Source organism: Anomaloglossus baeobatrachus, chromosome 4, assembly GCF_048569485.1.
Source record: "Anomaloglossus baeobatrachus isolate aAnoBae1 chromosome 4, aAnoBae1.hap1, whole genome shotgun sequence".
Classification (NCBI taxonomy): domain Eukaryota; kingdom Metazoa; phylum Chordata; class Amphibia; order Anura; family Aromobatidae; genus Anomaloglossus; species Anomaloglossus baeobatrachus.
The window spans coordinates 392,555,681-392,578,205 of NC_134356.1; the positions used below are offsets into that span (position 1 = coordinate 392,555,681).

A 22,525-nucleotide genomic window follows, 5' to 3' on the forward strand; every position below is an offset into this window, starting at 1 on the left:
ATGCGCACAGCCATGTTTTTTACTTACCGCCGCCCCCACCGGAAGTCACGTGCGTGATCACGTGACTATCGGTGGTTGCCATCGTAGCACAGGGTCATGTGATGACGCCTGCAGCTACGAAGTTTCACTTTCGTTTTCCCTCGGCCGAGAGCAGAGGGAAAAAGAAAGTGACTGAATCTGCTGTTTACAGCTGTATAGCTGCGATCAGCAGATAGATAATAGCGATCGGATTGCTGATCGCTATAGCCCCCTAGGGGGACTAGTAAAATAAAAAAAAACCTAAGTTCAAATCACCCCCCTTTCCCCCCATTGAAAATTTAAGGGTTAAAAAATAAATATACACATTTGGTATCGCCGCGTTCAGAAATGCCCGATCTATTAAAATATAAAATCAATTAATCCGATGGGTAAACTGCGTAGTGGCAAAAAATTCCCAAACGCCAAAATTACGTTTTTTGGTCGCCGCAAGTTTTACGCAAAAATGCAATAACAGGCGATCAAAACGTAGCATCTGCGCAAAAATGGTACCATTAGAAACGTCAGCTCGAGACGCAAAAAATAAGCAGTCACTGAGCCATAGATCCCAAAAAATAAGAACGCTACGTGTTTCGGAAAATGGCGCAAAACGTGCGCCACTTTTATTGGACAAACTTGGGAATTTTTTTTAACCCCTTAGATACAAGTAAACCTATACATGTTTGGCGTCTACAAACTCGCACCGACTTCAGGCATCATACCCACACATCAGTTTTACCATATAGTGAACACAGTGAATTAAACATCCCAAAAACTATTGTGCCATCACACTTTTTTGCAATTTTTCCGCATTTGGAATTTTTTTGCTGTTTTCCAGTACACCATATGGTAAAACTTATGGTTTCATTTAAAAGTACAACTTGTCCCGCAAAAAACAAGCCCTCATATGGCAAGATTGACGGAAAGAGAATTTTGTTACTTACCGTAAATTCTTTTTCTTATAGTTCCATATTGAGAGACCCAGACCATGGGTGTTTAGCTTCTGCCTCCGGAGGACACACAAAGTACTACACTTAAAAGTGTAGCTCCTCCCTCTGAGCTTATACACCCCCTGGTAGCCAGTCCTAGCCAGTTTAGTGCAAAAGCTGAAGGAGAATAGCCACCCACAAGTAGAACCAAGTAAGAACCGGAACAACCGGAGACTCTGTCCACGACAACAGCCGGTGATAACACACGGAACAAGAAAATTGCCAACAGGCAAAAGGTAGGGAGCTGGGTCTCCCAATACGGAACTATAAGAAAAAGAATTTACGGTAAGTAAACAAAATTCTCTTTTTCTTTATCGTTCCTTTGGGAGACCCATACCATGGGACGTTCCAAAGCTGTCCCTGGGTGGGAATAAACAGAAAAAACTAAGAAGTAGGCGGAGCCTAACTTCACAAGTGGGCGACAGCCGCCTGAAGGATGTGTCTGCCCAAGCTCGCATCTGCCGAAGCATGAGCATGCACTTGGTAGTGCTTCGAAAAGGTATACAAGCTAGTCCAAGTGGCAGCCTGACAGACTTGTTGAGCCGTAGCCTGGTGCCTAAAAGCCCAAGAGGCACCGACAGCTCTGGTCGAGTGTGCTTTGATCCCCGGCAGGGGAGGCACCCGAGTACTCTGGTAGGAGTCCGAAATGGTCGATCTAATCCAACGGGCCAAGGTCGGCTTAAAAGCAGAGAGACCCTTGCGCCGCCCTGTGGTTAGCACAAAAAGAGAGGTGCACTGCCTAAGCGCAGCGGTGCGAGACACATAAATCCGGAGAGCACGCACCAGATCTAGAGTATGCAGCGCTTTCTCAAAGCGATGAACAGGGGCCGGACAGAAGGAAGGCAAGGAAATATCCTGGTTAAGGTGGAAGGGAGAGACCACCTTAGGAAGAAAGTCCGGGGTCGGACGGAGAACTACCTTGTCTTGGTGAAAAACCAAAAAAAGGTGACTCCGAGGAGAGCGCAGCCAAATCAGAGACTCTCCTGAGAGAAGTTATGGCAACTAGAAAGGCCACCTTTTGAGAAAGACGATACAAAGAAACCTCCCTAAGGGGCTCGAAAGGGGGTTTCTGCAATACCGTGAGGACCAAGTTAAGGTCCCAGGGATCCAAGGGCCGCCGATAAGGCGGAATGATGTGAGACGCACCTTCCATGAAGGTGCAGACCTGAGCCAGCCGGGCGAGACGCCGCTGGAACAGCACTGATAGAGCTGAGACTTGTCCCTTGAGAGAGTTGAGGGACAGTCCTAGCTGCAGACCGAACTGTAAAAAAGACAGAAGGGTCGGCAACGAGAATGGCCGGAAGAGCAACACCAGGACAGGAAAATTTTCCAAGTCCTGTGATAGATCTTGACGGAGGAAGACTTACGGGCCCGAGTCATAGTGGAGATGACTTCAGGAGGAATACCAGAAGCCGTCAAAATCCAGGACTCAAGAGCCACGCCGTCAATTTGAGTGCCGCAGAATTCGGGCGGAAAAACGGACCTTGCGAGAGCAGGTCTGGACGGTCCGGAAGATGCCACGGCATCTCCACGGACAGTTGGAGCAGGTCCAGATACCAAGCTCGCCTGGGCCAGTCCGGTGCAATGAGGATGACTCGACGGCCCTCCATTCTGATCGTGCGCAGGACTCTGGGCAAGAGAGCTAGAGGGGGAAACACGTAGGACAGACGAAACTGGGACCAGTCTTGAACCAGAGCGTCCGCGGCGAAGGCCTGAGGATCGTGGGAGCGAGCCACGTAAACCGGAACCTTGTTGTTGTGACGGGATGCCATTAGGTCCACGTCCAGAGTGCCCCACTTGCGGCAGATTGACTGAAACACTGCCGGGTGCAGGGACCACTCGCCACCGTCCACGGATTGACGGCTGAGATAATCTGCCTCCCAGTTTTCTACGCCAGGGATGTGGACTGCGGATATGGTGGACTTGGAGTCCTCCGCCCATTGAAGAATGCGTTGGACCTCCAACATTGCCAGGCGGCTGCGTATCCCGCCTTGGTGATTGATGTAGGCAACCGCTGTCGCGTTGTCTGACTGGACTCGAATGTGCCTGTCCGCCAACAGGTGGTGAAAAGCTAGGAGAGCTAGAAGCACAGCTCTGGTTTCCAGCACATTGATTGAAAGGGCTGACTCGGACGGAGTCCAAGTGCCCTGAGCTCTGTGGTGGAGATGTACCGCTCCCCAGCCGGATAGGCTGGCATCCGTGGTGAGAATCACCCAGGACGGAGTCAGGAAGGAGCGCCCTTGGGACAGGGAGAGGGGTCGAAGCCACCACTGAAGAGAGCTCCTGGTCCGTGGCGACAGAGCCACTAACCTCTGTAAGGAGGAAGGCCGCTTGTCCCAACAGCGAAGAATGTCCAGCTGCAGAGGACGCAGATGGAACTGGGCAAAGGGAACCGCCTCCATGGAGGCCACCATTTGACCCAGCACCTGCATCAGGCGCCTGAGGGAATAACGGCGGGGCCTCAGGAGAGAGCGCACCGCTAGCCGGAGAGACTGCTGTTTGCCAGCACTTGTGAAGTTGCCCTTAATCAAAGTCTCGAACTGCATCCCTAGGTACGTGAGACTCTGGGTCGGAGTCAGAGTGGATTTGGGAAGACTGACAATCCACCCGAATTGGGCTAGGGTGGCGAGAGTGAGCGAAACACTCCGCTTGACACTGCGATTGGCACATGTAGATAGGCTTCTCTGATGTCGATGGACGCCAGGAAATCCCCTTGGGTCATAGAGGCAATGACTGATCGCAGAGACTCCATGCGAAAATGCCGCACCCGGACATGCTTGTTGAGAAGCTTGAGATCCAGGATGGGCCGGAAGGTACCGTCCTTTTTTGGAACTAGGAAGAGATTTGAGTAAAAACCTCTGAACCGTTCCTGAGTGGGAACTGGGACAATCACTCCGTTTGCCTGCAAGGACGCCACGGCCTGCGAGAAGGCGGCGGCCTTGGAGCAGGGGGGAGTTGAGAGAAACAAATCTGTTTGGAGGGCTGGAAGAGAATTCTATCCTGCAGCCGTTAGATATGATGTCTCACCCACTGATCGGAGACTTGCTTTAACCAAGCGTTGCCAAAGTGGGAGAGCCTGCCACCGACTAAGGACGTGGCTGGAGCGGGCCGAGAGTCATGAGGAAGCTGCCTTAGTGGCAGAACCTCCTGCGGTCTTCTGCGGACGCGCTTTTGGGCGCCAGTTGGATTTCTGATCCTTGGCGGAGTTAGCGGACGAGGCAGAAGGCTTAGAGGATAACCAGTTGGAGGAACGAAAGGAACGAAACCTCGATTGATTCCTACCCTGGGCGGGTTTCCTGGTCTTTGTTTGTGGCATGGAAGTACTCTTCCCGCCAGTAGCTTCTTTAATGATTTCATCCAGCTGTTCACCAAACAGCCGTGAACCAGCAAAAGGGAGCCCAGGAAGAAACTTCTTGGAAGAAGCATCTGCCTTCCACTCTCGAAGCCACAAAATCCTGCGGATAACCAGAGAATTAGCTGAAGCCACCGCAGTGCGGTGAGCAGCCTCTAGCATGGCAGACATGGCATAAGATGAAAAAGCTGAAGCCTGAGCAGTTAAGGTAACCATCTCAGGCATAGATTCCTTGGTGAGGGAATGCATCTCCTCCAGAGAAGCAGAGATGGCTTTGAGAGCCCACACTGCTGCAAAAGACGGGGAAAACGCGGCCCCCGCAGCTTCATACACAGATTTGGCCAGAAGGTCAATCTGATGGTCAGTGGAATCCTTAAGTGAGGTGCCGTCAGCCACCGACAACGGTCCGGGCTGAGAGCCTAGACACCGGAGGGTCTACCTTTGGGGAGTGAGACCACTCCTTGACCACCTCAGGTGGAAATGGAAACCGGTCATCAGAACCACGCTTTGGAAAGCGTTTGTCAGGGCAGGCCCTGGGTTTGGTCACAGCGGTCTGAAAACTGGAGTGGTTAAAGAACACACTCTTCACTCTCTTAGGCGAGGTAAACTGATGTTTTTCTGCCAAAGAGAGTTGGATAGGAATCCTCTGTCAAGAGTATTAGAGGCACCCTGTAAGGGGGGCTGATGCATATTCATCAAAGTCCTGGACAAAAGTCCCATGGACTCAGCAAATGACTGGGATATGGACCTAGAAAAGGACTCTACCCAGGCCGGGGGTTCAGTCACAGGTGCAGCAGCAGCCTGAGAGACCAGTGGGGGTGAGACTCCAGGCTGTGGCAACGCCAAGTTAGAGCAACCATCACAGTGTGGATAAATGCTCGGCTCAGGCAGCAGGAGCTTACATGCAGTGCATGCAGAATAAAGCTTTGGAGCCTTGCTCCTTGTGTGAGACATGCTGCTGGAGTGGGGGCTTTGCAGAGAATGAACCCCAGGGAGAATATACAGAGGTCCACAACCAGAGACCGGCTGTGGCTTACCAGACCGCTGAGCGCGGTGTTGTGTGCCCTCCAGATCCCGAAGCCCGGTCCCCCAGTCGCAGCACCTCAGCAGAGATGCAGAATGCAGGATGTCCCAGAGCAGAATGAACTCTGCCTGAGAAATGACTAGGGGGCGTTCCTATAAAAGAGCGGGAACTGGAGGGCTATAGAGACCTGCAGGGAAGGAGGGACGCCCCAGCAGTGGGGAGTGTCCCTCCCCTGTGTAGAACGGCCGCCGGGAGGAGCCGAACCTGTCCCTCTGCATGAGTGACATGCGAGGGCAGGAAAATGAAACTAGGCCTCCGGCGAAGCAGGGGCCTAAATTTAAGCGGCGAGGCCGACAAGCCGGCACCATTGGCGCGGTTCTCAGGCAAAAAGCTAGAGAATCCGCCGGAAACGTTAAAACAATCACATACAGCATACTCTCCCCTTACAATAAAGAACCGGGACCCCCAACATAAACGTCTCAGGTACTTCGCTGCTGAGACGCAGGGCCATGTCCCTGGGGATGAGTGCTCCGGTCCAACAGAATCCTCAAGGGGCTGTGGATGGAGACCGGACTCCTGCCAGGCATGGAGACCGTGCTGGCTCCCACTTCAAGCCAGAGCCCAGAAGGGATGGTGAAGGAGCGCGGCATGTAAGGCTGCAGCCTTGTAAATCAACCTTAACAACACCGCCGACACAGTGGGGTGAGAAGGGACATGCCGGGAGTCCAGACATGGACCCGCTTTTCTTCAAATTCTTTCCAAAAGTCAAACAAATCAGATAAGAATGCATGTGTGGATGTATGCCTCCTGACACATAGCAATAAACTGGCTAGGACTGGCTACCAGGGGGTGTATAAGCTCAGAGGGAGGAGCTACACTTTTAAGTGTAGTACTTTGTGTGTCCTCCGGAGGCAGAAGCTAAACACCCATGGTCTGGGTCTCTCAAAGGAACGATAAAGAAAATAAAGTTACGGCTCTCGGAAGAAGGGGAGCAAAAAACAAAAAAAAACGGAAAGTGCCCCGGGGCTGAAGGGGTTAATCTAAAAGGTGTTAAAAACCCCCCACAAATTTGTCTCAAAAAAGTGGCACACATCTTGCGCCATTCTTCGAAACCTGTAGCAGTCTCATTTTTCGGGATCTGGGGCTTAGTGACTGCTTATTTTTTGTTACTCGAGCTGATGTTTTTAATGGTACCATTTTTGCACAGATGCAACATTTTAATCTCCTGTTATTTCATTTCGCGGCAACCAAAAAACGTAATGTTAGTGTTTGGAATTTGTTTTCCCGCTACGCCGCTTACCGATCAAATTAATTGATTTTATATTTTGATAAATCAGGCATTTCTGAATGCGCAGATACCAAATACGTGTATATTTTTTTAACCCTCCAATTTTTCAATGGGGCAAATGGGGGGGGGGGGTAATTTGAACTTTTAGGTTTTTTAAAAATTTTTTGTTTTTTTTATTTTACTAGTCCCCCTAGGGTGCTATAAGGATCAGCCTTCTGATCACTTTTTCATTTCTGTAGATCACAGCTGCACAGTTCTGATCTGCTGCTCTCCTCACACACGGCACTCTGTTGGCAGCAAGAGGAAGTGACGCATGATAGCTACAGGAGTCATCACATGACCCTTTGCTACCATGGCAACCATCGGCTCCACGTGATCAAGCCACGTGACTTCCGATGGCGGCGGGTGAGTGCGCGCTTACTGCTGGGGGCATTTACATCGGGCTGTGACATTTTGACAGTGTGATCTAAGGGGTTAACAGGTGTGGGTAGATCGCGGAGGCACACATTAGCTGTTCAATGTTCAAATCAGCTGACACATGCGAGGATCGCCGCGGCAGCAGGCGGTGATTACCCTGACACGATCCATAACGTACTCAATAGGTCATGTGTCGTGAAAAGGTTGAGAATTAGAAATATGTGCATAGTAATACAGACATTCCTTCTCTGCAAGAGCATCCTATTTACCGTGTTTTTCCAAAAATAAGACCTCCCCAAAAATAAGCCCTAGTGGGGTTTTCAGCATTTCGGAGAAAGGCATAAATATAAGCCCTCCCCCGAAAATAAGCCCTAGTCACGGTTCAATAATCAAGTCTCCGTGCATCTAAAAATATTACAGATACTGCAGGACACTTCATTATAGACAGCGGGCACCCTGCAAATCACTCAAGACACCAAGCGGAGGACCTACAGGTACACACACACACACACACACCCCGACACCGATTTCTTCTCGCCGGTAGAATTCTGAGAGGCTGTGCATTGGAGCGCAAGGACCTGCCGCAATGCTAGCTTACAGGACCCGCGGACACGTGACTTCCTCCCATCATTCCCTGCGACCGGAAGCATTCTTTAACGCTGGATGTGATGTGATGTGATGTGATGTGATGTGATGTGATGTGTGTGTGTGTGTGTATGTATATGTGTGTGATCAGAGATCTGATGGGGGGGGGGGGGGGGGGGGAGGTAAAGTCACCCCCCATCCGCATTTTTCCAAAAATAAGCCAGATGTTAGACACTAAAATGTATATAAAAGTAGCTAATAAAAACATTAAAGTCTAAGATGCAACGAGTTCAGGTCTGCCCCCATTGTGTCGGAGTTTCTGGATGTAGCGCAGATGCTAAAATGCAGCCAGATTATAGCAATCTGAGTTCTGTTTTGGGCTTGTTCAGATTAGATATTATATGTACACATGCTGTCCACGTTAATAAATCGGATAGTACATGTTATTCAATAGCCATGTTCAGATGACAGTTTTTCGTGCAAAATAAACCCCTTTTACCCCTGGGCAATTTTCCGTTTGTGCACTTTGTTTTTCACCCCCCTATTCAAAGAGCCATAACATTTTCATTTTTCCATCAATTTAGCTATACGAGGGCTTGTTTTTAGCGGGACGAGGTGTATTTTGAATGAAACCATTCATTTTACCATATAGTGTACTGAAAAATGGGGAAGAAAAAAAATAAAATAAATACAATTCCAAGTGTGGTGACATTGCAAAAAAAAAAAAATAAAAAAATAAATAAAAATAAAAAATAAATATGCAATTCCACAATGTTATTTTTTTTTTTTTTTTTTCTTTGTTTACCATGTTTACTATACGAGTTAAACTGACCTGGTACTATGATTCTCCAGGTCAATATGAGATTGTAGATACCAAACATGAATAGTTTTCTTTCAATTTAATTAGTGATAGTAGGGATAGTACTGTCTCTCTCAGTCTCTGTCTGTGTGTGTGTCTGTCTCTGTCTGTTTCTATCTCTGTGTCTGTATTTGTATCAGTTTGTCTCCATCTCGGTGTCTCTCTCTATCTCTGTCTCTATAGGTGTGTCTGTCTCTCTCTTTCCAGGGTCTGACTCTTTGCCCTGTCTGTCTGTCTTTTTCTGTCTCTCTATCCGTCTCACCACCGACATCTTATTACCTCACACATAAGCTTCTTATACTAACAGTTTATTTTGTTCCTATAGCAACTGCTGACAGTTGCTATTAATAGCCAGTAGATCCCATCTCCATTCAGGTTAAAGGAAGCAAGATTTTGGAGTTTAACTGTAAAGCGTGGGGTTAAATTTTCGTGTCAAAACATAGTCTATGACGTTCCCTGGGTCACATGAGGCGTTTATGCAAAATTTCGTGATTGTAAATGCGATGGTGCGGATTCCTTTAGCAGACATACATACACTGAGCTTGATATATTAGATTTGTGGCGGCCAAAGAAAAACGGAATTCTGGCATTTAAATTTTGTTTTTCGTTACACTGTTTAGCGATTGGATTAATGTAATATTTTGATAGGACATTTCTGGAAGCAGCAATACCAAATATGTGCATCTTTGATTTTTTTTTTTAAATAAAAAAATAAATAAATAAAATAAATATAGTTCAAATTTCCAATTGGGCTCATTTGAATGTGTTTTTTTCTATTTTCATATTTTTAAAAAAGGTTTCCCCCCTCCCCCCAGTTTTTATTGGTTTTACTACTCTCGTTAGGGGACTTGAAGCTGCGATCTTCTGATCGCATTGCTTGTCCTATGCATCAGTACTGTATAGTATAGCAGAAATCACAATCTCCTATGAATGCCAGCTCGCAGTCGGTGTACACAGGAAGATTGTGATGACAGATGCAGGGGTCATCAGCTGACTACTGGCTGTCATGGCAATCCATTGGCAAACGAGTACTACCCGCATTTCTTTTATTGAGCACTAAAAGAATATCTAAGAAGGGTGACAAATGAAAGCTATGCTATACTTTGTCATACCTGTAGGAAATATCAGGATTCATCTCTCTATCTTTTAGTTTGTCCTCATTGATCTCAGCATCGATCTCCATTCCCTGTAGCACAATATATAAATACATTTACTAACACTTATAAAAACAAGCAAATAATTGCTTCATGTAATTTATAAAATCATGACAAACCACTGTTGGGTTAAGAATAGTATAGTGTCCTACGCCATTTATTAGGTTACGACATTCTCTCGATTGTCATGATAAGCGGTCAGCGTAAAAAACTGAAGTCTACTTACTGCAAATCGAATTTCAACAAACGAGTCTTCAGATGTACAACTGCTGAGTTTTATTTGTAGTTCTGATATTATCCCAAGAAGATCGGCCTTCTCAGCCTGGAGACGTACAAGCTGAGCCTTCAGCTGCTTTTTCTCCTCTCCATTCTCAAGAGTGGAACTGGTTAATATCTGCGAGTGATTGACAACATGAATATTTCAGATGATAAATATTCAATTAGTAAATATACACTGCATCAAACAAAAAAGAAATAATCCAAGATACAGAAATGTATTAAAAAAAAAAAAAAAAAAAAAAAAGTATAGAGGATACACTGGAAAACAGCAGACACTATATTGTATTCTTTATTCTTTCCATTGCACTTTATAACCTTGATATATAGATCACTATAGTGCCTGCTGGTTTTCCTCTAGGTGTATCCTCCATACCCTTTCCTTATGTATTTATATACTTTAACCTGAGGAACTGCTAGTAGTTGGGGGGGAATGCAGTGCGTTCCTTATTGGGATTCACATTGTTATACATAACCTATTTGACGTTTTTTTTCTCTATCGTTTCATTGGGGGACACAGGACCATGGGTTCTGCTGCTGTCACTAGGAGGCTGACACTAAGTAAACAGAAAAAGTTAGCTCCTCCCCAGCAGTATAACCCCTGAGCCGGAGGCGGGCTCAATCAGTTTTTTGCTTAGTGTCGTAGGAGGCTGATGTGGGCCGACTGGGCCCTCTTCAGCCACTTGATTTTTTTGCGTATTTTTTTCCTTTTTCTCGGCGACGCTCGTCGCTCTCACAGTGGTACCTCTGTTTTCTGCAGGTACCGTACTTCCCTACCTCAGCCTTTCGCAGCCCGGTGGGTACCACTCCCTAGGGTCGCAGGGGTTTGAGACTTCGGGCCCTTTTCCCCGTCCATTCCCGTGGTACCACTCCCGGGGGTGTTCGTGTGGGCAGAACCTTGGGGCACCCCTGATTCGCCCTACGGTATCACCCCAAAGGGCCTACAGGGGCATACGGCAGGGATCGGATCTCTGCAGCACGTTTAAAATCCGATGGGGCCCGCATTGCTGCCTTCTCCTGCAGGGGGGCTGTCTTCCCCCAGCATGACGTCCATCTCCCTGCCTCAGAACGCTGCTCCCCCGGAGCCCGCAGTTTTTCCAGGACGGGGGCACTGCACACAGGCAGGGGCAGAGCGCCCTGCCTGCACCGCATCACGGCTGGGCCGGCGCCGCCGAGTTCAGGTAGGACCAAGCTTCTCCTACCTTCTTCTCCGGGCGGCTGCAAAATTGAGGCCCCGGTCTCGGCCTAAACGCTCTGCGGTCGTTCAGTCGGCAGTGCGCACTGGCACTACCGCAGGGCTCCCTCTCGGCGCCCCGAACATCTCTGCTGCGCCACCACTGCTCCCAGGTATCACCGCTTCGCTCCACCGCCCTGCACACCGGCAGCCCCAAAAATTTAGCCCCCGGCTTCGGCCTGGTCCTCGGCGTCCCAGGCCCGCCTCCTGCACAGCGCTATTGGACGCCGGCCTCTCCTTCTCCGCCCTCCGCTCTGCCCCAGGCATCACTAGGGGGGTGGGGGGATAGTCTTTCCCGCTCCCTCAGCGTTCAGTTTATTTAAAAAAAAAAAAAAAAAAAAAGATTATGGCAGACTTCCTGCCTGCAGATTGCTGAGGCTGCAGCAACTTTTTTTCAGGGAAAAAAAAAATAGAACACACTTATTTTTAGTATATATTTTTTATATTGGGTCGACTTTTTATTAAAATTACGTGCATGAGTTCTTTTATACATTGACTCTTACATTGCTTATGCGGGCACTTGTTTTATATCACGTTTTTTAGTACATAGCGTTTCCAGCTCGACTTTAGTTATTTTGGGTCGGTAAGCCCAAGACTCGGTCCCCTCTTTTGTGAATTATTGTCAAGAAGTGGTCAGATTGCTGTTGACCCCTGCCGGGTTAACGCCCTGTTTCAGGCCATAAATACCCTCGCTGTCGTCCCTCGGGTTCGTGCGCATGCGCTGCGTCCCCGGCCGCCGCTCGGTCATACCATCCACAGGACTGGCGCAAGTCACGTACCAGGGACCTTTTCCTATGCTATAAGCGGACCCGCCAGGTCTCGTCTTTTGTGGCCCCCCCAGTTTTTCCACCTTATTCCCCAGGTCCAGACTGCCCTTCCTCCGGTAGTCTTCCGACCCCTCGGGTGATGGCCCAGGCTTCCACCTCTGCTGGACTCCGAGCAGGACCTGGATGTCTTGGCGCATGACGAATAGCCTGCTACTAATGGTGAGTCAAGCCGTAAGGCTACGGACACCCCTCTTCTCTCCGTGCACGCAGATCTCCCTTAAGACATTTGGAGCGGACCCCTGATGTGCTCAGAGGACATCCAGAGCCCACAGAGTTACCGCGTGCTCACTGACAACTACCAGACACGAAGTTGACCAGCAGTAAGTCTTGTCACTGTCTTTTTTCCCTTCTCCAAGGCGATTTCGGAGAGAAGGGGCATACTAAACTTGAGTCGCTGATGATCACAGATGACATCCAGACACGGCGTTTACCAGCGGTAAGTCGTGTTATTGTCATTATCATTCCCCCAAAGGGCTCTGGAGAGAGGGGGCATGCCACCTTGCAGAGACCAAGGTGGGGGCCACTGCGGATTTCAGTGGACATCCACTTCGCCGGTGACTGCGTGATCACGGATAATCCCCGGACGCGATTTTTCCCAGTGGTAAGTCCGTTTATTTGTCTTACTCCTTCTCGAAGGGGGCTCCGAAAGGAAGCGGCACGCTACCCTATATGCGACCCGCCTGGATTTCCCCGGGCTTCTCGTCCCCATCGTGCCGCTCCACAGGGACTCCGCGGACATCCTACGCAGCGGTTCACGTCCCACCTATGCCGACCCAGAGCTGGATATCTTATTCAGTGAGTACCCTCTCTTCACAAACCTGATGTCTGCCCGCTACTCGGCCGGAGCCTCTAGCATCAGTGTGCCCACCATCGAGACCTCTGACGCGGGATCAGGAACGCAGATTCGACATCTAGGAAGTCGCCGACTTCCTTTCCAGCTTTCGGGTTCGCCCTTTCGGAGATAGGAGAGTCCAGTTTATCCCCTAGGCTATGTCAGGGTAGACTACTCTCTCCCCTAGGCTACATAAGGGAAGGGTACATCCCTTTCCTGGCATCGGCCCTGATGCACCAGGACTCGTTCCCTCACGCTAGGTTCGTCAGGGAGCCTTTATCCCTACGACAGCCATCTCCGCCTTGCGTGGCTGCAAACCGTCCCAGCTTTCTAAGAGCGCTTGCAGGGATCACGATCCCTACGCATCCTCAGGCTCTCTCCGCCCAGAAACGACCGGGAGACCCAGAGTCCCCCTTCAAGGACCCTCACCTTGAGGTTTAGACCATCATCATCATCATTTTTCGCTACTAGGGTAGCTGAGCTACAGAAAGGAGTCCTCCCAGACCCGGCCCGGTCCATCATTCCTCAGGCACGGTATTCGAGCCGTTCAAGGGTGGCTACTCCTCACGCAGGAGTAGTTTCCATCCTGGCACAGAGTCCCGCGTGCTCTTTGCCTCCCGCTCCCGTTTTTTTTTCCCCTTCGGTTTTTTGCTATGCGAGTCCTCGACAGCCTGTGGCGGTGTTAGCGATGGTGTACATACCAGATTTCATCCCGGACTCTCCAACGGACCACACTGAAGAACGGGGACAGGAAGGTTCCGTCTTCGCGGGTGACCGGCCAATCTCCTCCTAGCGGACCAGTCTTCGCATCCATCCCTGGGAAGCTTCCCTTTCCTCCTCTGAGGCTTATTATCATCAACAGTCACCAGCTTCCCGTACTAGGGTATGCTACCCCACCATTCCTCGGCACGGTCCCGAGGGACACCTCTAGAGTGTCGTCTCCCCTTCAACATTCCGGACTCAGACCCATTCGGTTAGCCCGGTTACAATTTCTTCTCTGGGTCATATTGCCCAGTCAGGTTCCAGTCGGACCATGCCTCAGCAGTGATGTGCATCATCCACCAGGAAGACGCAGAGAGCGTCATGGCAAGGGAAGAGGCCAAGAGGATCTTGCTCTGGGACGGGCCCTTTCACTCGCTAATCTCGGCAGCACATCCCGAGCGTGGACGTTTGGACGGCCGATTTCCGCGGTAGGATAGACCTCACGTAGGTAAAGGGCTCCAACAGGGTTATCACCAGCCAGATCTCTGGCGAAAGAAGACCTCTAGTCATGACTTTTTGGCCTTCCGATCCAACTCTCAAGTCAATGGTGCGTCGAGTACGCCACCTGCTCTGGACTAGAGGACGACGCCCTAGACCGGTTGTGTAGTCTGTTCAGGCTCTCGTGCATCTTCCCGCGGCTTCTCATGATCTCGAGGGTTATCAAAAGGGTCCTAGGCAGGTGATAGCTCGGGAGTGGTCCAGGCGAGCATAGTTTCGCATAACTTACTCATCTCCTCGCAGATGCCCCGTGGCTCCTTCCAGACCGCCAGATTTTTCCGTGTCGGGGCCCCTCTATTCTACCAGGACTCAGAAGTCCCAGGTTCCATGGCCTCACCAGTGGATCCCGGGTGCTGGCTCGGTCAGGTCTGTGGACAAGATGATGGCAGACATTGAGGAGGGCCGGGAATCCAGTTCCCACGAAGATTTATTTCCACTCGGAAAGAGCTCCCCCGGTGGTGTGAGGACCGCATCTTCAGAGACCTTTCACTTCCGTCCTTCAATCAGGGCCTTCGCTCAGAGAAACGTCCATCTGGCTCGGCATGTTCATCGTTCACTAGAAATGTGGGACCCTAATCCAGTGAGGAGTTTGTTCAAGGTACCCCTTTTTCCCTGCTCCCACCTGTTTTGATAGGTGGGCTCCTTGTGGCCATCTGGTTGTTACAGACGGCATCAGGGCGGACAGCCCTCTCGTAGTCTCTTCCCCTCCTTTTCCGGCTCCGCCAGCAGGATAAGGGGGGGGCTCCAGCCAGAACCCTTCGTTTCTGTCCGAGACACCTTGCCTTTCCTTCCAGAAGAGGACTTTACGTTTCGGTTTTTCGGTTCTAGGCTACCCTCTCAGCCTGAAAGGGGCATAGTTCGTTCTAGGGCTGGTACAAGCCCTCAGTCTTTCGTGTCTGCAGGACACCATTTTTCGGTTACACCGACTGTCAGTCCATCCTTCCACCCTTTCCCAAGAAGCGTATGCCGGCGCCAAGGGCCTGGATATCACATGGATCCCTTCCTCCATATGTGAGGACTATCGCATGAAGGACAAACTTCCGCCGCGGTCTACCGAGCAAGGGGCACCCTTGAACGATCGGACTCCAGACGTCGATCGACCAGGTCCTCTGGTCCGCCACCCGATCTAGTTGGCGTACCTTTACTAGTTTCTACCAGGTTCTCACTCAGGCTTCGGCAGAGACCAGTCTTGGCGTAAGGTTTGCGGGTGGCAGTGGCACACCTGTAACAACGTAGGCGCTTGTAGGTCAGAGTCAAGCCCGGCAAGGGGAAGAGACTTCCTTCCTATCTCCGGTGATGCTTTTCTTCCCACCCAGGGACTGCTTTTGGACGTCCCATAGTCCTGTGTCCCTCAATGAAACGATAGAGAAAGAAGGATTTTTGTGTACTCACCGTAAAATCTCTTTCTCTGAGTCTTCATTGGGGGACACAGCACCCACCCTGCTTGTGTTATTTGTTATATATTACCTGTCTGTTACCCCAGTGGCCATATCCCCAGGCCACTGGTCACACGACAATTGGTCATAGTTTTTACCTTGTTTTATCCAGGATTGTTTGGTTCTCCTCCTACTGCTTGTGCACTAAACTGATTGAGCCCGCCTCCGGCTCAGGGGTTATACTGCTGGGGAGGAGCTAACTTTTTCTGTTTACTTAGTGTCAGCCTCCTAGTGACAGCAGCATAACCCATGGTCCTGTGTCCCCCAATGAAGACTCAGAGAAAGATTTTACGGTGAGTACACAAAAATCCTTCTTTTTTTCCCCAAGGAGTTTTTATAGAGCTGATTTTCACTATACACTGTGCGCAGAATTATTAGGCAAATTAGTATTTTGATCACATGATACTTTTTATACATGTTGTCCTACTCCAAGCTGCATAGGCTTGAGAACCAACTACCAATTAACCCCTTCACCCCTGGCTACTAAAACACCCTAATGACCGGGCCATTTTTTGCAATTCTGACCAGTGTCACTTTGACAGGTTATAATTCTGGAACGCTTCAATGGATCCTGGCGATTCTGAGATTGTTTTTTGGTGACATATTGTACTTCACGACAGTGGTAAATTTAGGCCGATATTTTTTGCGTTTGTGAAAATTTAGGAAATTTTGCGAAAATTTCGCAATTTTCAAACTTTGAAAATTTATGCCTATAAATCTGAGAAATATGTCACACAAAATAGTTACTAGATAACATTTCCCACATGTCTACTTTACATCAGCGCAATTTTCGAAACAAAATTTTTTTTCGTTAGAAAGTTAGAAGGGGTCAAAGTTAATCAGCAATTTCTCATTTTTCCAACAAAATTTACAAAAGAATTTTTTTAGGGACCACATCACATTTGAGGTGACAGAAAAATACCCAAAAGTTACCCCATTCTAAAATCTGCACCCCTCACTCTGCTCGAAACCACATCCAAGAAGTTTATTAACCCTTTAGGTGCTTCACAGCAACCAAAGCAATGTGGAAGGAAAAAATGAAAATTTTCTTTTTTAAAAACACAAAAATGTTACTTTAGCCATAAAATTTTAATTTTCACAAGGGAGAAAAGAGAAAGGGCACACTACAATTTATTGTGCATTTTCTCCTGAGTACGCTGATACCCCATATGTGGTAAAAATCAATTGTTTGGGCGCACGGCAGAGTTCGAAAGGGAAGGAGCGCCGTTTGAATTTTTGACTGCAAAATTAGCTGCACTCATTAGCAGACGCCATGTCGGGTTTGAAGACCCCCTGAGGTGCCTAAACAATGGAGCTACCCCACAAGTGACCCCATTTTGGAAACTAGAGCCCTCAAATAATTGTTCTAGATGTTTGGTGAGCACTTTGAACCCCTGGGGGCTTCACAGACGTTTATAACGTTGAGCCGTGAAAAGAAAAAAATTTTTTTTTTTACCACAAAAAACTGTTGCTTCAACTAGGTAGCTTTTTTTTTCACAAGGGTATGAGTAAAAAATGCACCATAAAGTGTATTGTGCATTTTCTCCTGAGTACGCAGATACCTCATATGTGGTGGAAAGTAATTGTTTGTGCGCATGGCGGGGCTCAGAAGAGAAAGAGCACCATTTGACAGCAAAATTGGTTGGAATCATTAGCTGACGTAATGTTGCATTTGGAGACCCCCTGAGGTGCCTAAACAATGGAGCTCCCCCACAAGTGACCCCATTTTGGAAACTAGACGCCTCAAGGAATTTATCTAGATGTTTAGCGAGCCCCAAGGGGCTCCACACAAGTTGATAATGTTGAGCCATGAATACAATTTTTTTTTTTTTCCACCACAAAACTGTTACCTGAACCACGTAGCTTTTTTTTTTTTCACAAGGGTATCAGGAAAAAGTATACCATAAAACGTATTGTGCAATTTCTCCTGAGTAAGACGATACCTCATATGTGGTGGAAAGTAATTGTTTGGGCGCATGGCAGGGCTCAGAAGAGAAAGCGCACCATTTGACAGCAAAATTGATTGGAATCATTAGGGGACGCCATGTCATGTTTGGAGACCCCCTATGGTGCCTAAACAGTGGAGCTCCCTCACAAGTGACCCTATCCCCTCAAGGAAATTATCTAGATGTTTGGTGAGCCCCTTGCACCGCCAGGGGCTCCACAGAAGTTGATAACATTGAACCGTGAAATTTTTTTTTATTTTTTTTTTTTTAAACCACAAAATTTTTGCATCAACCAGGTAGTTTGTTTTTTTTTTTTACAACGGTATCAGGAAAAACTGCACCATAAAACGTATTGTGCAATTTTTCCTGAGTACGCAGATACCTCATATGTGGTGGAAATAAATTGTTTGGGCGCATGGTGGGGATCAGAAGAGAAGGAACGCCATTTGACTTTTCAAACGCACAGACGCGGTGCACTGATCGACCGCTGCAGGACGCACATTCGGAGGAGATACAAAAAGTGTCGGTGACACGAAAAAAAAAAAAAAAAAAAAAAGTCACGCCAAAAATTGACCATGGATGCCGATCCGTTATCTGCATCCGTGATCAGTGCTCGGCAGGACGCACGGACAGATTAGGTGTAAAAATGGACAGGATACAAGGAAAAAAAAAAAAAAAAAAAAAAGTTATACTCACAGTACCCAGAGGAGTAGCAGGAGGAACAAAAGGCAAGCGAGATAGACAGCTGTACAGGAGCCGCAGGCAGGACGTTGGACAGATCAGCAGAAGACCCACGAAGAAGGACCCAGAGATGGAGGCAGATGTGATCGGGCCAGTGAAGAAAAATCGGACGACCCGGTGAAGGCAGGTAAGAGGACGTCAAGGGGAGAGGGGAGGGGGAGAGCAGAGGGGGATACCGGAGAAGCAAAGAAGGAAGGAAGCAGAATAGAGATGACAGAGGAGGCAGGCAGATCGCAGGGGGGAGCAGACCGCGGAGGGCACGGGAGCGCGCAGGGGCCATAACGGGAGTGGAATACTCACGTGGAGCAGGCGCAGAAGCGGTGACATTAAAGGCGGTGGCGTGGTACCACAAGTACCAGCCACTCCACGCTGCAGACATGTTGGGGGAGGCTCCCCAGACCAGCACAGGTCTGGGGAGGGCGGCCACCTGCAGATCAGACCGCCCCACTGCACACTGATTGGAGCGATTGTGCGTCATAGCACGATCGCTCCAATCAGTGCTGCAGGGGCTGGAGGCGGCATGTTTGAGATCCACCTATGATCTGCTGTAGCTGCTACAGCATCTCATAGCAGGCTCTCATAGTACTGCACTAATTCGGGCATTATTTTTGCCGAAATCAGTGCGAATGATGTGGTTGGCGGTTCAGATTTGAACAGCCAATCACATCGATCGTCGATGGGGGTTGGCGATGCCACCCCCCTGGGTCAAGCAAAGGTCCCCTGCTGTAAGAAACAGCAGGGGACATCATTTGAAAGCCGTTGCTATGGCCACGGCAATCAAATGAAGTTTAGGCCGTAAAATTACGTCCCTGGTCGTTAAGTCACGTTAAAATAGGACGTAATTTTACTGCCCGCGGTCGTGAAGGGGTTAAGTAAATCAGGTGATGTGCATTTCTGTAATGAGGAGGGGTGTGGTGTAATGACATCAACACCCTATATAAAAGGTGTGCTTAATTATTAGGCAACTTCCTTTCCTTTGGCAAAATGGGTCAGAAGAGAGATTTGACGGGCTCTGAAAAGTCCAAAATTGTGAGATGTCTTGCAGAGGGATGCAGCAGTCTTCAAATTGCCAAACCTTTGAAGCGTGATCACCAATCAAGCATTTCATGGCAAATAGCCAACAGGGTCGCAAGAAGCGTGTTGTGCAAAAAAGGTGCAAAATAACTGCCCATGAATTGAGGAAAATCAAGCGTGAAGCTGCCAAGTTGCCATGATTATATTTTGTGCACAATATATTTTTGTGATGGTGGCTTTTTTGGTTTTAAATGTTTTTTATGCTAAAAAAAAAAAAAAAAAAAAAAAAAAAAAAAAAAAATCAATAAAATTTTGTAATTTTTATTCTGTGAGTTGAGTGCTTTTAAGTCCATGCTTTTTCTCCTCTTGGTCATGCCTTTGATGGACTAGCACTCTTGCTGGCTGCTATATAATGATTATATCTGCTGTGCATTCCAATTTTCTTGTTTAAAGATGCCTCAAGTTAAACACTCCAGAAAAAGCTATAAATTACATTTTTACCTTAAATACTTGCAATATATCTATATCCTTTGTAAAAAACATGATAGTGTAAAAAACATTTGTCATGCCCATTTCTTATATATTTCATTTTTTGTTCATATTTGTACTATTTAAAAAAAAACAAACACTTTTTAGGTACAGTAGTTTACATATTTTTGAGAAGACAAAAATCCTATAGTTCAAAAACTTGACATGATCGAGAAAAAACAGATCATTTCTGAATTCAGCATCCAAAAATTAATTAAGAACAGTTGTCTGACCTAACTCCTAAAAAAATTGCGTTCCCCAGTGTTATCTGATACCGCTGCACTGGTGCTCCAGTCCCTTGGCTTATGCTTTCGGCTCATATTGTACTGAATACATGAACTGCAGCCAATCGGTGGCCTCAGTGGTGACCAATGTGTCAACATTGTGGCCAGTGACTGGCCGGCCGTAGTAGTCACATGGCTGTACAAGAATAACAGGCTGTACAGAGATTTGCACACTGCCTGAACTTAAAACCAACTCAACATCAATCATAGAACATAAAAAGAATTCACTAATATTAGTCAACTCAAACCCCATAATTCCTGCAACATGGAAATTTTAGCGACAGGTACCTGACTGGAGAGGTTTGCCTGATCCTTTAATTGCTGAATTGCCTTCCTCAGCAGCTGATTCTCATGACCTAGTTCACACAGGCGCTGCTTTGCTTCTATATATACAGGTTCAGTCTGCCCTTGTTCCTCTCTCAGTTTCTCTCTTTTTAACAGGTCTTCAAGACGCTCCTTCATTTCTTGATTCTTCTGTTTCATGGTTTCTTAACACAATTAAAAAATTAACAAACAAAAAGAAAAGAAATCTTATTTAAAACTCATAGAAAACGAAATATGCAATGTCCAAAATGCTTAAATAAAAAGTTTCATTTAGAAAAACTAGGACATCATAGGAAAAAAGAGAATTTTGTTACTTACCGTAAATTCTTTTTCTTATAGTTCCGACATGGGAGACCCAGACCATGGGTGTATAGCTTCTGCCTCCGGAGGACACACAAAGTACTACACTCAAACGTGTAGCTCCTCCCTCCTAGCATATACACCCCCTGGTAGCCAGTCCTAGCCAGTTTAGTGCAAAAGCTGAAGGAGGACATCCACCCACAAGTAGAGACAGAGCAAAACCCGGAACAACCGGAACCTCTGTCTACAACAACAGCCGGTGATAACACACGGAACAAGAAACCTGCCAACAGGCAACAGGGAGGGTGCTGGGTCTCCCATGTCGGAACTATAAGAAAAAGAATTTACGGTAAGTAACAAAATTCTCTTTTTCTTCATCGTTCCTTATGGGAGACCCAGGCCATGGGACGTTCTAAAGCAGTCCATGGGTGGGAATAAACAGAAAAACTGAGAAGTAGGCGAAACCTAACTTCACAAATGGGCGACAGCCGCCTGAAGGATGCGTCTGCCCAAGCTCGCATCTGCCGAAGCAAGAGCATGCACTTGGTAGTGCTTCGAAAAGGTATGCAGACTAGTCCAAGTGGCAGTCTGACAGACCTGCTGAGCCGTAGCCTGGGCCTGAAAGCCTAAGAGGCACCGACAGCTCTGGTCAAGTGTGCCTTGATCCCCGGCGGGAGAGGCACTTGAGTACACTGGTAGGTATCGGAAATGGCCGATCTAAACCAACGAGCCAGGGTCGGCTTAAATGCCGAGAGGCCCTTACGCTGACCAGCGGTCAGCACAAAAGAGAGGTGCACCGCCTAAGAACAGCGGTGCGAGACACATAGATCCGGAGCGCCCGCACCAGATCCAGAGTATGCAACGCCCTTTCAAAGCGATGAACAGGAGCCGGACAAAAGGAAGGCAGGGAAAATGCCCCGGTTAAGGTGGAAGCAGCAACCACCTTAGGGAGAAAGTCCGGAATCGGACGGAGAACCACCTTGTCTTGATGAAGGGAGGACTCCGAAGAGAGTGCAGCCAAAACAGAGACTCTCTTGAGGGAAGTTATGGCCACTAGAAAGACCACTTTCTGTGAAAGACTAAACAAAGAAACCTCCCTAAGAGGCTCAAAGGGGGGTTTCCGGAAGCCGTGAGGACCGAATTAAGGTCCCAGGGCTCCAAAGGCCGCCGGTAAGGCGGAATGATGTGAGATGCGCCCTGCATGAAGGAGCGCACCTGGGCCAGCCGGGCGATACGCCGCTGGCACAACACTGACAGAGCCGAGACCTGTCCCTTAAGGGAATTGAGGGATAGTCCTAGCTGCAGACCGGACTGTAGAAGGGACAGGAGGGTCGGCAAGGCCAAAAGGCCAAAGGATACTTCCGAGCTCGAGTCATAGTGGAGATGACTTCAGGAGGGATACCAGAAGGCGTCAAGATCCATGACTCAAACGCCACGCCGTCAATCTGAGAGCCGCAGGTTCTGGCGGAAAGACGGACCTCGTGAGAGAAGGTCTGGACAGTCCGGGAGATGCAATGGCACCTCTACGGACAGATGGAGCAGGTCAGGGTACCAAGCTTGCCTGGGTCAGTCTGGAGTAATGAGAATGACCCGACGGCCCTCCTTTCTGATCTTGCGCAGGACTCTGGGCAAGAACTAGAGGGTGAAACACGTAAGACAGACGAAGCTGGGACCAAACTTGAACCAGTGCGTCTGCCGCAAAAACCTGAGGATCGTGGAGCCACGGTTTGACGGCTGAGACAATCTGCCTCCCAGTTTTCCACGTCTGGGATGTGGGCTGCGGATATGGTGGACTAGGAGTCCTCCGTCCACTGAAGAATGCGATGAACCTCCAACATTG

At 48.3% G+C, this 22,525-nt stretch overlaps 1 protein-coding gene across 1 annotated transcript in view; it reads right to left on the reverse strand.

Annotated features, from left to right (window-relative positions):
* OPTN (optineurin) overlaps positions 1-22,525 on the reverse strand; it is an 83,461-nt gene that overhangs the window by 42,823 nt on the left and 18,113 nt on the right. Inside the window, exons 3-5 of the mRNA XM_075345268.1 lie at positions 20,350-20,549; positions 9,910-10,077; positions 9,642-9,715 (exon numbers count right to left, since the gene is read on the reverse strand). Of these exons, the coding sequence (XP_075201383.1) occupies positions 9,642-9,715; positions 9,910-10,077; positions 20,350-20,549 (442 nt within the window). The remainder of the gene's footprint in view (positions 1-9,641; positions 9,716-9,909; positions 10,078-20,349; positions 20,550-22,525) is intronic.